Genomic DNA, 14260 nt, shown 5'->3' with positions numbered 1-14260 from the left:
ATGCAAATGGCAGAGGAAGCCCACTGGGGGAGCCTGCTGGGCCTGGCTTGCCCCCTCAGCCGCTGTACTGTGTGAGGGACATGTCAGACATCCTGTTCTGAAGGTGTGGGCTCACAAAATGTTCTTGTGTGCATAAAAATAAATGCCCCAGGTGTACAGTCATACCTCGGGTTGAAGTTGCTTCAGGTTGAGCTTTTTCGGGTTGCGCTCTGTGGCAACCCGGAAGTAACGGAACGCGTTACTTCTGGGTTTTGCCACTCGCGCATGCGCAGACTGTCAAAATGACGTCACGCGCATGCGCAGAAGTGGTGAATTGCGATACGCAGACACGGATTGTGTTCGCTTCAGGATGCGAATGGGGCTCCAGAGCGGATCCCGTTCGTATCCAGAGGTACCACTGTATATTTTTAGTGTTGGACAGCAGCCTGCCCCTATCTGCCCCTCCAGGTGTTTTGGACTACAACTCCCATCAGCCATAGCTGGCTGTGGCTGATGGGAGCTGTAGTCCAAAACATCTGGAAGGAGCAGGTTGGGGATCTATTGTCATAAGAGCGCCATCCCTCGAGGGATCTGGGCCTGGCTGCAGTTCCCCACTGCCTGGATATACACATGGCCTCCTGCAGGCCTCTCCTGCCCCAACACGGGTGAAGTGGCTTGCGTTTCCTTGCTGTCACTGCCTTCGGCTTTCTTCTGGCGTCCAGGAGAGGCGGCTCCTTGTTCACTTTTCCTCGCTTGTGGCGTTGCATAAATTACCATTACCGTTGGCTTTTTGCAACAAAGGAAAATAAAAAGGCCTTTTAGTAACAACAGGCATTAATTGACCTGCTTTTTGGATTGAACGCCGCAGCACTTCAGTATGGCCCAAGCTCATTTGGGCATGTGGGGGGAATAGACTCCAGAACGTTCTTATCTCTGCTCGATTTTGTAGCTTTTAAAACACAGACACACATGCAAAGCACAAAGGGAGACGACCCGTTCATCTTGCGCCTTGTTTTATCTCCGAATTTGAGTATAGGATTTTCCCCCCCCAAAGCATAAAAGTGGAGCGTGCCCCTTTTCAAAGTTTAAAAGCATTATGAAGAAATCCCCCACTGCCATAGACAGATGGAGGATCTGAAATTCACATGATTGTCCCATAATGAGAGGCCTGTGCGGTTGGCAGCGCCCAGCCTGCAATGTTCGCCGCGCGCATTAAAATCTTCCCATGGCTGGATATTTTGCATGGCAATGCATGCTTGGGTTAAGCATCCAATTGGCTACCTTGGGGTTGTCTCTTGTGTGACTAAAACCTCAGCTGTTATCAAGCACTTAGAGATACTTGGCTATTCTAATCCCTGGGCTGTGTGATTGTCTTACCCCTGTAATTTGGCACAGAGACTGCAGCTTCCACGCTGCGATACTAACTCTTCCTAGATGGCTGCTCTCTAGCTATTAGCCTCTTCCATTCCAAGAGCGGGGGGGAAAGCAGCAAACTTGGTGAGCTTCAGGTGCCACAAACTCTCCCCGCAACTGAAGCCCTGCGGCTCCTTTCGGCAGTTTCCTCTTCTGGGGGTTCTCATGCACCTGGAAGTGTTGCCCCCCCTCTTTCCGCAGCCAGGGGAGCCCCTTTTATGATTCAGACCTGCAGGGCCCCCTCCTCTTAGCTCTCCCCCAGAATGCACTTGGACACGATGCATTTGGGATCTATCAGACAACAGACCGCAAAGTAGAAGGTAATTTCTGCACGAGCCCAGGCGCAGCAGCCAAAGTCCCATATTAAAGAGCAGGGATGACGGCGCATTTAGGCAAGTGTCAGAGCCTCGTGTGCAGAATGGCTGGGACAAAGAATTTGCCGCGTTTCCCTCTCCTTTCTGATGTACAGGAGGAGAGCGATGTGGTTCGAAAAACATCAAAGCCCCGACAGCGCCGCCATGGCTCAAAACAGTGTGCGTTCACACAGAATGAAGGCAAACGGCGTCAGGTACTCTTGGAGGGAACTCGACCCCCCTCCCAAGGAACATGCCTGATTTCTGTGTGACTCACCCTGTCTCTTTGTATAAGAGTATATTCTCCACCCAGGGGACTCTGTGCAGTGAAGCCATAGCATGATATATCCCAGAATTCTTTTTCTGCTTTCCAGAGTGGAGACAGATCTTCTCTGTCTCTAGCAGACACTCCATGAGGTCCCTCCGCATATCCACTCCTGCTCAAGCACTGCAGCGATTAAAGTGTTTTAGGCGTTTGTGAAGCACCAGTTCTTATGCACATGTCCAGAGACTCGTAACCTGTGATCTGCTCTCTTTTCTGACTGTGTACTGCATTGATCCATAGGCAACTCAAACTGTGCCTTAATGTTAAGCTGTTAGCAGTCAGTTCACCGGTCTGGTGGATTTTTCTGTGCTGAGCGTCAGGTGAGGCATGTGTGGCTGCCCCACAGATTCACTGAGCAACTTTGGGTTAGGTTCCTCTCTCTCTTTTTTTAATAATACTTTTTATTAAGATTTCCATTTAACAATCCAATCACATCACATTAATTATTCCAAATTATACCAATACATATTATGCAGTCCGAATATTTTGCCAAATTTTAAATTTTGTTGGGGGTTCCCATGTTTCGAGCTCAGTAAGGGTCCAATCATCTCTTATTTCTGCTGCTTTTGATGTTCACAAATCCGGGTTAGGTTCCACTCTCTGTCCTCACACATAGCAGGCAAGGCAACTGCTGCTACTATGAAAACCGGTCAGGGCCTTTTGTGCTGAGGCAAAGCATATATATATATATATATATATATATATATATATATATATATATATATATTATACACACACACACACACACACACACACACAGGGGTGAAAGGCCCCAGAGGCTACACTGTGAGTTGATTCCTGAAGCTTGTCAGACCTGGGGGCCATCTGATTTTATTTTATTTTTATTTGCTGTTGCTGCTGTTGTTCCAGCATCCATGATTCACTGGACCCGGCAGATCAAGGAGGTTCTGAGGGCACAAGAGGCTGTGGAGAGCAGAGAGAGCTCAGGCCCGCTGGAAGAGATCGAGTTCTGGAGGAACCGCTGTACAGACCTCTCCGAAATCAGCAAGCAGCTCTGCCAACAGGGCGTGAAGCACATCGAAACCATTCTGGCCTTTTCCAAGTCTTCCTATGTGACCCCTTTCCAGCGGCTTGCCAAACAGATCCAGGTGGGTGCAGGTTGGGTAGGGCAGGGAGGGAATTGTCTCAGGAAAGAGGGTTTAAGTTTCTTCCACACCAGGCTGCCTCTCCTTCATGGGAAGGGTTCAGGAGGAGGTTGAGCTGTGTCTGTCTGGGCACGGATCCTGCCTCAGTCCTCCTTTATTGCTCTGTGGTTGCTTTGCAGGATGGATCAGAGCAGGCCCAGTCAAACCTCCGCTTCCTCTCCATCCTGAAAGAACCCTTCCAGGAGCTGTCCACCCTTCGCCCCCAAAACATCCCCGAAAAGTTGCCTCACCTCATCAGCCTCGTCCGAATTGTGTGGGTCAACTCCCCGTACTACAATACCCGAGAGAGAATCACAGCACTGTTCAGAAAGGTGAGGACTGCATTTCTCTCTTCGAACCTGGACCATTTCCTTCCTTCTAAACAGGTTTTACTAGTGCAAATAACGTCCAAAGCAAGCTGTAAAATCTGGCATAAAATAACAGCATAAATGTTTATAGATAGCAAAAGTCTGTCTGGGCTTCTGAGGGAGGCTAAGCCACACAGGAATTTATGCCCAGCTGCTCGGACCTGCTCCACAGCCCTGACCCAAAACCCTTCGCCGTTTCTCCTTCTCCTCACCTTGGAACTGGTGGTCATCAAAGTTTTGTTCCTTCCATTCTTCTCCATATCCCAAACCTCACTATCTTTTTTGCTCTTGTGTGGCCCAAATCCTTTGCGTCTGAGCTTCCCTGGTATGTCTAACCAAGCTCTCCCCTTCAGGCTGCTTGTCTGCCTGTCTCTATCCTAGAAGCAAGCTAAGCATATCCTCTTGGTCCAGGCAAGAGTAGGATGGTTAAGCCTTGTACAATTTTGCCTATAAGCCTATCTTCCGTTTTATTCCTTAATGCCGTTCTGGTGTTGGTAATGATGAACATCTCTTCTTTCAAACCCAGCTCTCTGGCTCTGCTTATTACCTTCCCTGACCCCCAAGTAACTGAAGTAATTACCTGGGGTGCGGTGCAACTTCCTAAAATATGCCATGACTGTTCAAGAGATATTTGAAATATAAATGCTTTTAAATAAAATCAAATTACTCTGGATAAAAGATCTCAAAAATCCTATCTCTGTGTTATCATGTGTAGACACACGAGTTAGCGTGTAACACATGATAAGGGACATGGGCATGCTTGGTAACATATATGAGAGGAAAATTGCCATATGGGAACATTGGGCAATATTAGTTGTTTTTTAAGGTCTGTCTAAAACAGTGGTAGGGACGCGGGTGGTGCTGTGGGTTAAACCACAGAGCCTAGGGCTTGCTGATCAGAAGGTCAGTGGTTCAAATCCCAGTGACGGGGTGAGCTCCTGTTGCTCGGTCCCTGCTCCTGCCAGCCTAACAGTTCAAAAGCACGCCAGTGCAAGCAGATAAATAGGTACCGCTCCGGCGGGAAGGTAAATGGCGTTTCCGTGCGCTGCTCTGGTTCGCCAGAAGTGGCTTAGTCATGCTGGCCACATGACCCAGAAGCTGTATGCTGGCTCCCTCAGCCAGTAAAGCTAGATGAGCGCCGCATCCCCAGAGTCGGCCACGACTGGACCTAATGGTCAGGGGTCCCTTTACCTTTAAAACAGTGGTAGCTAATCTGTGACTTTCCAATTGTTGTTGTTGGACTACAATTATCATTCCTGACCATTGGTCATGTGGACTGGAGCCGACGAGTGATGGAGTCCAGCCACAGGTTAGATGTTCGTGATCCTAAGGATTAACTCAGAGGTGGTGCTGAAGTGGCCTCTCCTGACTTCTCCCTAGATGAGCAACAAAATTATCCAGATGTGCTGCAAAGACATCTCCCTGGACCGGCTCTTTGAGGGCTACATCAACTCTACCCGGCAGACTCTCCATGGCTGCATCTCATGCATGTCCTCTTGGAAGGACAGCTACCAGCACGCTGCTCATATGCACAACAAGTAAGAGGCCTTGGGCTGGCAGTGGGTGTTGGCCTGGGAACAGATGGGCTGCCTTCCCCCATGTCAGGCTGCTGACCTGGAACATTTGCTGAAGGATGCCAACGGTCACTGGAATGTCCAGCGGTGTATTTGCAAGACCGAATGTCCTTTATTTTACTAGCAATTCAGTCTCATTACATTTCCTGTCTCCACCTTAAATTCTTCACAACATTATCTCTTTTCAAAACACATTGCTTTCCCACAAAGGAGGCATGGAGTGGCAATGTTACTTTTGATTTCAAGGCAACACTTTGGTTCTGAAAACAGAAAATTAAAAAAAAAAGTTCTTAACACTCCCTTGATCATTTAAAACTTCCTTGGCTCAAACAATTTCAGCATGCTTTTTCTTCTGCCTTCAGTGGTTTAATGATTGACTCTTTTTAAACCCAGAAAGTAGCTTGCCCACCAGATGTAAATTTCCACCGGCAGACAGAGAACCCTCTCTCAGTCATAAATTATAACCATCTCAGATATAATTAGAGAAAGGGAGGGTTTTGCAGACCCTATGCCCATTAGGGCTCTTATGTGGCTTTGCGCAATATGTTTATTCCTCCGCTCATAAGTCATTTAACCCTGTCCATATTCCCAGGAGCTGACAGCTTCTTGGTCTCTCAACGTAGAACACAGCTTTTTCAGAGCACCAGAGGTTAATCTCCTGTTCACTCTTATCTCTAGAGTGAATTTGATAGCCAAATGTATGCCTGGTTCTCATCAATCACCATGTAATAATCTCCACCAGCAACCTGCTGACAGAAGGTATTCAGTCTGCCAAGTTCCTCCCCCGGAAGTCCTGTGCCTCATGGACCGCTTTCAGTCGTGCTGCATTCGAGGCCCATTGCCCTCCTTCTTGCCTGAAAGATACCCTCAGCCGATTTCCTCCATGCTCTGGCTCTATTGGTCTTCCTGCTGTGTCAGATGACCTCCTAGCATTGGCTTGTGTCCGTTCTAGGGACAGGAGGCCTGGGGAGAGCTGAGGTTGGGCAGGGTCCCCTGCCTGGCAAGGAAGCAGTTCTCTGCCGCCTTTCCGCAGCATGGAGCTGAGGAGCCACGAAAGAAAGGGAAGGCCCATGTCCCAGGGCTTATAGCACCTGCTTTGGTCCTAGGTTGAATCCCAGACAGCTCCAGTTAGGACTTGGAGAGATTAACTGTCCGAAACCCTGGAGAGCTGTGTAGATGATTCTGAGCTAGATGAACCAGTGGTCTGTCTCAGGCAAAGGCAGCTTCCCTTGACAAGAGGCAGAGCTGAGAAAGCAGTTTGCAGATGGGATCAGTTTCTTGCACTCACCCCTGCATACACCAGCGTTCAGTGGGTTGGAAGAAGAAGAAGAAGAAGAAGAGGAGGAGGAGGAGTTTGGATTTGATATCCCACTTTATCACTCCCCTTCAGGAGTCTCAAAGCGGCTAACATTCTCCTTTCCCTTCCTCCCCCACAACAAACACTCTGTGAGGTGAGTGGGGCTGAGAGTCTTCAGAGAAGTGTGACTAGCCCAAGGTCGCCCAGCAGCTGCATGTGGAGGAGCGGGGAAGCGAACCCGGTTCCCCAGATTACGAGACTACCGCTCTTAACCACTACACCACACTGGCTCTCTGTGGAAGGCTCTCTGGAAGGTTTCATGTACTGTTGCCAAAAAAATTGGACCCGAGGCTACAACAGTTGGAGAAAAGCAATGTGTGTGCACGCCACAGGGAAACCAAGCCCTTCCCAAGCCATTTTCAGCTCTTCCTTTAAACAATTTTGTACTGTCCCCACCCCCATCTGATCCCACAGGAGGCAGCCATAGCCCCCAATCCTTTAAAAGAGGATTCAACAAGTTCATGGAGGTGCGGGCTTTCGGTGGCTCCTAGTCACAATGGCTGTGCTCTTCGACAGTGATGCTTCTGAATGCCAGTCGCTAGAAACCGCAAGAGGGGAGAGTAGCTTGCATCTGGTTGGCCACTGTGAGGATGCTGAACTTTGTGGATCCAGCAGGCTCTTCTTATGCTCTTATTGACTGCGTCTCTTATTTCCTTCTGCAATGGCCCCCATGTTCTCCAAGCAGCCACACAGGCTGCCTAGGCTGCTCCCGCCTAGCCTTCAGTGGCTGCTTCCCTGCCAGTCGTCTGGACCTGTGGAGAACCAGCCTGCTCCGTGTCTGTCGGGTGGATATTGTTTGAGCTGCAGCGAGAGGAGAGCTGTGCGGGGCGGCTTAGTAAGGCCCCCTGCTTGCCCCTCACCCGGATCCCAGGGTCAGCTTCTCCGGCTTCCGTTCTGGCCCTGTCTGTCTCTCCTGTTCCCCGATTCTCCTGGCTGTACTTCAGAAATAATGCAACATAATCTATCATTATGATTAGGGATGTCAGGCTTAAGTGGGTGCCTGGTCCTTGACAATTAAGTCTAAGTGTTACTTGTCTGCTTCAAATTCAAATTAGTGGGGCTGGATCAATATCGTAAAAGATATAAAGACGTTTAACATGCGAGCGGCTCTGATGCAAGGCAGGCACGGCCAGGCCTGGATTAGGCACTCAAGCCGTGCTCCTGGGGCGAGGATCTCATATGTTCCCAGAGCTCTTTGATTAGATGATTTCTCCAGAACCCTCTTGCCTGCGGGGGTGGGTGGGAAGGGGCGGGGGAGAGAGAAAGACAAACGGGTTGACTGGCTGGCTATCTTTCAGCTTCTGTGTTCTTTCCCAATATGCTTGGACTCTGTCTTGGGAGAGGTTCCATTGCTTTTTGTGTCCGTCCGTCCCCCGGATCTATATGGTCACTGGATGCACTTGTATGGGCAGCCCCTTAGGCTGGGTGGGGAAAAGGACCCCTTGCCCCTAAACATGACAAAAGTCATCTGTTCTCCTAACTATGCGTCTCCTCCCACAGGCTTTCTGGGAAGGGCTGGGTACTGGACCAGACCAGCATCTTTGCCCAGGTCGATGCCTTTGTCCAGCGTTGCAAGGACCTCCTGGAGGTACGTGGGATGTCATAGCAGAAGTTCTGGTCTCAGAAATTCATTCCTTCTCTGATGTGTCCCCTGTTGCTCTCCCCATTTGGAAAGATCTGTGGGTGCACACGGCTTTGATAGCTGGGCTGAGTCTTTTGCAGGGTACACTAGGCCCATGTGATTTGGGATCTGCCCGAACCATCTGGTTGCTTGACTGGGGATCTCCACAGGCTTTAGCCTTCCCCTGGAGGGCAGAGAAATGTCCGTGAGGAGCGGTACGTTTGGGTTAGGGATTTTATGTCTGCCCAATAGGTCTGCGAGAGCCAGCAGCACTTTGCGCGCTGGGAAGACGGCAAGCAGACCCCGCTGCCCTGCTTCTTTGGCCAGCGTGGGCCCCAGATGACCAGGAGCCTGCTGGAGATCGAGGAGACCTTCAACAAGTACCTCGGCCAGCTCCGCAATGTGAAGGGAGGAATCCTGGATGTGAAGAACACCTCTTGGCATGAGGACTTCAACCGGTGAGAGATCCCCCTGGCTGCCCTTGAGCTGGGAGGGCTGGCAGGAGACAAGTCTTCCCTTGGGTCCTTCATTCAGTGTGCAGAAAGAGGGAGGGAGCAGAGGGTGCTGGGAAGGCAAGCACAGCATCTCCTGAGGCAGAGCCTGCTGCTCCCAGTCAGGGCACTGCACTCTACCTTCTCTTTCCAACGTCCTCTCCCTTCTCTCTGTGAATCCCTGGGGGCATCAGCTTCCGTGCTGGCATCAAGGACCTGGAGGTGATGACCCAGAACCTGATCACCTCCGCCTTTGAGACGGTGAAGGATGTGGAGCGTGGTGTGGAGATCCAGGACATCTTCCATCACTTGTCATCGCGAGAGGTACGGGCTCTCTGACTGAATCTGAGGCAGGGCTGAGCTCTGTGGAGCTGGAAGGAGGAAGGGAGCTATCAATGGGATAAGACTATCAATGGCTACTAGCCATGGCACACCTCTGAGCACCAGTTGTTGGGGAGCTCAAGTGGGGAGACGCCTACTGAGCTCATTCCTGCTTGTGGGTTTCCCTTGGGGGCATCTGGTTGCCCCCTGTGAAAGCTGGATGCTGGACTCGTTGGGCCTCCTTTGGTCTGATCCTGGCTCTTACAAGCAACTCTGAGTGTGGGCCTCTTTGCTTATAGTGGGCTTGAACATCTCTGTGGCATGAAAGTAGAGCTTGGGCAGGTATCACCTTGGACAGAGTTCAGCCTTCTGTGATCTAGCTGGTACAATAGGAGCCAGCAGTTAGGTCGGTTGGCTGCTGGCTCCCAATATGACCAGTATCTTGAGAGCTTCGTGGAGGCCTGTGCCAAGGAAATGCTTGGGAGTTTCAGGAGGACCTTGGAAGGTGGTTCATTCCAGCGGGGCGAGGGTCGGTGGCCTCTCATGGTGGGAAGGGTGTCCCACCAGACCTCTTTTCTCTGTCCCAGGCCATCAAGCGCACTTTCGACAAGAAGACAGTTGACATCTTCATGCTATTCAACAGAGAGCTCTCCCTAGTCAACAAGGAGTTGAGCAAGAGGACCCCTTTCCTGCCGCCACACATGTGCCATTACTCGGGCCTGGTGCACTGGATGCGCGCTCTGCGACGGCGCATTGAGAAGCCCATGAATGTAAGGCTCTTGCTGTAAGGGCTGCAATAGACCCCAGTGGCTGGCAGGGCTGGTCCCACCATTAGGCAGAGTGAAACGTCCGCCTCGGGCGTCAGCTGCTGAGGAGCAGGTAGTGGACTTGGCTTTGCGTGCTATGCAACCTGTTCTGTTTCGTGTGAGCAGGAGTCAGCGGAGCAGGAGTGGATTAGCATGCCGTCTCCAGGCCCACCAGGATTGCATCAGACATGCTGATCACTTCATTTTCCTGCTCCGCCTCGGTCAGAACTGTTTACATAGAACTGCAGGGTTGGAAGGGACCCACAGGGGCCTGCAGGAATCACAGCTTTTGCTCCCGCGGTTGTGAGTCATTCTCCTGTTCCTGTTAGGTTAGCTTTGCTCTTTTCCTCTACCATTTTGCTCCTTTCCCCTGGCCAGGGTCCCAGGCAAGGTTCAGACCTGGCAGAGGCTAGCCCTCCCCCTGATCCTGGCTCTTGGCTTTGTTGGGTGGAGCCAGGGCATACGGTATCCGCAGGATATCCACCTTGGTATTCTGTCCCGCACTAGGGAAACAATGCTCAGTGATTTAGAGACTGTCCTGTCCTACAGTAATGCACGTCTCCTTCACATTAGTCTTGTTTTGCTTGGGCAGAGGGTGGGAAGGTATCCCTCTCCAGCCCTTCTAAGAATATTTTTTGGCGGGGGCAGCTATCTGCAGGTCAGCAAAACAACGGGCCCTTGGCATGGTCGCGGCGGCTGTTCTTTATTCATCAAGCAACCTCATCAATTTTTTTTGTCTATTTCTCAGCTATTTACCTCAATAACATCCTCCGTCTCTGAGTTCCATCTGACAGGTTTAATTATACGTTGGGTAGAAACAAAACGGCTTTTCCACCATCAATCAAACCTCCCCCCACCCGGCTCTTCGCTCTGTGCACACTTGAAAATTGAAATTGCCAAAATCCGCGTTAGGATGTAAAGGAAAGCTGCCGGTAGATCAGCTCCCTTCTGAACCTCCCTGTCCAAAACCGGCTTCTCCCCTGCCAGGAGCCTTCCCTTTATGTTGATATTAGCTGGCAAACGCCTGGACCCCGGCGCTCCCCTGCCCTGCTTCTGATGTTTGTTGTGTAATGGCGAGGTGTGCCAGTCCCTGAATGCTGCTCTTGGCAGGCAGAGGAAACAGGCACTTTCATATTCTCATTCTCTCTCTCTCTCTCTCTCTCTCTCTCTCTCTCTCTCTCTCTTTCTCTCTTTCTCAGCGTTTCTCAGGCCCAGGGTGTGTGGGATGCAAACGGTTTTGCTATGCTGTGTGGCAAGAAGCCTGCGGACAGCCAGGGCTCATGGCTTCCCACTGGGATTGCCTGATTTCTCAAGTGCTGCGGGCCAAGTTGCAAGCTGAGATGGGGGTCATCAGGCAACTGGGCACGAAGACAAAGGCACACAGGCGGGGGCGTTTGTGGCCTGGGTGGGAGGGAAGAAGCCCAGCGGGACGGGTGAATAACCAATAAGTCTGGCGGCAGAATACGGGAGGTCTAGCAAGGCTGGGAAGCAGAGTTTGCTTTGGGAGCCCTTTCTGATTTCTGTCTCTCTTTCTCTTTCCGTTCTAGAGCAGCTCTCCCCAGCCAGCTGACCTCCAGATGTTTTGGACCACAACCTCTGTCAGCCCCAGCCAACACAGGTTGTGTGATGGAAGTTGTAGTCCAAAACATCTGGAGGGCTCCAGGCTGGAGAAGGCTGTCTAGAAACCTGCTGAGGTCAGGCAAGGAAAAAGTGAAGCCACCTCTGGGGCTGCGATCTCCTGGGGGACGCGGATGCCATTAGGCAGTGGGATGCACATGCCCACCCAGTCCGTTGCCCTCACTCCCACTCCACCCTCCATGTGGCCCGCAGCTGGCAACCCACGCTACGTCACTGTTGTCACTGAACACATCAACTCAAAACCTGATTTGCACCCCACAAAGGCTCGGGTTTCTTGCAGTCTTCTTTTCACAAAGTACGTTTCCAGCCCTCCTGACTGGGTGCTTCAGAATTAGAACTCAGGACTGTGGGTGTGGAAGCAGATACTTCAAGCAACTGGGCCAGTCTGGAAGCTGAGCTCCTGCTGAACTCAGCCCACCTTCCCCTGCCATTTTGCAGGAAATCCTTGGCCCTGATAGGCTCTTGAATTGATTGATTGATTGATTGATTGATTGATTGATTGGACTTGCAGGGCTGCATTCAACTAACTTTTGCTCAGGGTAGACCCACTGAAATTAGTGGTCCATAGTTAGCCATGACCACTAATTTCAGTGGGCCTGCTCTGAGTAAAAACCAGTTGAATGTAACCCATGATCCACTTTTTGAGAAAAAGTATCACAAAGCAGTTTACAATATATAAAATAGGATTTTAAAAACCTGTACAGGATACCACATAAAGCATACAAAATGTCCATTTCATGACTGTGCCAACACCTATAACAATGAACTCCAACAGACCCCAATATGCCAGCCCTGATTTATGACCTGTTATTATTAAATTTATTACCAGCAGGTCCCAGGACAGGTTACAACAATTTACAATTCAGAATTAGAAAACAGTCACAGAAGTAGAAATTCATAGTCTCCAACCGCCCTGAAAATTGCAGGACTGTCATGAAAGCCCATAACCCAAATTATCAAGGGGCTTTCCCTTCTGTAGGGATGCGGGTGGCGCTGTGGGTTAAAGCACAGAGCCTAGGACTTGCTGATTGGAAGGTAGGCGGTTCGAATCCCCACGAAGGGGTGAGCTCCCGTTGCTCGGTCCCTGCTCCTGCCAACCTAGCAGTTCGAAAGCACGTCAAAGTGCAAGTAGATAAATAGGTACCGCTCCGGCGGGAAGGTAAACGGCATTTCCGTGCGCTGCTCTGGTTCGCCAGAAGCGGCTTAGTCATGCTGGCCACATGACCCGGAAGCTGTGCGCCGGCTCCCTCGGCCAATAAAGCGAGATGAGCGGCGCAACCCCAGAGTCGGTCACGACTGGACCTAATGGTCAGGGGTCCCCTTATCTTTCCCTTTCCCTTCTGTACAGTGTTTCATAGTGTTACTGAAAGTTCAGATGAAGCCTGCTGAATCTCAGAAGGGATGAAGTTTCACTGCTGCGGGGCCGCTGTTGAGAAGGCCCTATTATGGGTTTCCACCGGCCTCATTGTGTCCACTTGTGGTTGTCCAGAAAACACCTATAACCCTTTCCTGTTCTGATCTTGAACTTCCTCTGTGCTGCACTTTTTTTTTTTTACCTCCGCTGCTGCTACTGGAATTTACCCAGTTACTTGCACCCAGGGAATACTTTCCTGGCTATGTACATTCAAAGGAAAAGGCAAAGTTCAGAAACGAGGGGTTTGGAACATGCCTTTTGGTAGACAGCGTCCCGGGGGAAGAATGATACGTGCGTCAGCACATATGTTTTGGATCTGATTCCTTCTGATCACGCAGCTCCCCTTGCAGTATTATTTAGCATGGGATTTCCCAGCTGCTGACAGGTAGGGATCTGTTCACACATGAATGGAACGCAGCTGCTGCTTTTGCGGTGAGGCTTGCCAAGTCTGGACAGAACATTCTAGCTCAGAGAATGGGCCGCCTTTGATACAGGAGCGCCATTTTCCTTGGGTAGGGAGATGAGGGCAGTCTTGGGGTCACCTTGTTTCAAGGAAGTATGGGGAGGAGAAGACACATTATTCCACAACAGGTTTTGTTCCTGCCAGGAGTGCCAATGTGGGTGCTCAGACCTGTGGGTGCCATGCAGCATGCTTGGCCCTGGCACTGAAATTTGTGGGTGCCCGGGCACTCAGGGCCCGAGGGAGTTGGCACTTATGGTTACCGTATTTATGCCAGGGGAGTAAGTAACTTTGGAGAACAGCCCAGTAGGGCATGGATTGAAACTTCACCCCATGCTGTGATCCTTTGGGGTCTGTTGCATGCGGGGAAAGGGTTCAATGCTTGCCACTTTGCTGCACTCCTAACCCCTGCTCTGTTGCATTTTAGGAGTGGGGAGAAAGAAAAAAACGGATATAAAGCCAACGCTATTAGGGAAGGCTTAAAGTGATAGAGTTGATTCCTAGAGAACTGAGGCTATAGAGAAGGAAATGGCTACGGCAATCTATACAGCCAGAATAACAACACAGTAGGTCATCAACACCTGGGGAAATTGTGCAGCTGAGTTTAAAAAAATAAGTTGGATTTTATTAGCACTGAGCAGGGGAAAGGCAAGAGGGGGATTTTTGTTCGCAGCGCTGTGCAAATGCCCTTTGAGTGAACAAAGTGGCTGTTCCACAGTCAGTGTCCAGTTTGGAAGCAGGCCAAGCCGTCCCTTCTCTGCTGGGTCCTTCTTGAAGGCCACCGGCGTTAACACCCTGGCCCACGGCATCGTTTCCTGAGCGTTGGCTGGGAGACCATCACGCTGGGGGAACCAACAAGTGGTGCCTGATTCAGCTTTGCTAATGACAAAAGCTTCTTAAAAGCTTTTTATATTTTTTATTTTGGCACTAATAATTGGCCCAATTTTTCTAGGTGACATATGTTGTTTTCTTTAGTACACCCACCGGAAAGAGTT

At 50.5% G+C, this 14260-nt stretch overlaps 1 protein-coding gene across 3 annotated transcripts in view; it reads left to right on the top strand.

Annotated features, from left to right (window-relative positions):
* DNAH2 (dynein axonemal heavy chain 2) overlaps window positions 1-14260 on the top strand; it is a 136873-nt gene that overhangs the window by 29418 nt on the left and 93195 nt on the right. For all 3 annotated transcript variants that reach the window (XM_053362060.1, XM_053362059.1, XM_053362058.1), the window contains exons 7-13: window positions 2941-3179; window positions 3356-3547; window positions 4964-5121; window positions 8015-8102; window positions 8388-8593; window positions 8821-8950; window positions 9535-9717. In XM_053362060.1, the coding sequence (XP_053218035.1) occupies window positions 2941-3179; window positions 3356-3547; window positions 4964-5121; window positions 8015-8102; window positions 8388-8593; window positions 8821-8950; window positions 9535-9717 (1196 nt within the window). The remainder of the gene's footprint in view (window positions 1-2940; window positions 3180-3355; window positions 3548-4963; window positions 5122-8014; window positions 8103-8387; window positions 8594-8820; window positions 8951-9534; window positions 9718-14260) is intronic.

Source organism: Podarcis raffonei, chromosome 13 (genome assembly GCF_027172205.1).
Source record: "Podarcis raffonei isolate rPodRaf1 chromosome 13, rPodRaf1.pri, whole genome shotgun sequence".
In the NCBI taxonomy this organism is placed as follows: Eukaryota; Metazoa; Chordata; class Lepidosauria; order Squamata; family Lacertidae; genus Podarcis; species Podarcis raffonei.
This window is presented reverse-complemented; position numbering and strand designations above follow the sequence as displayed.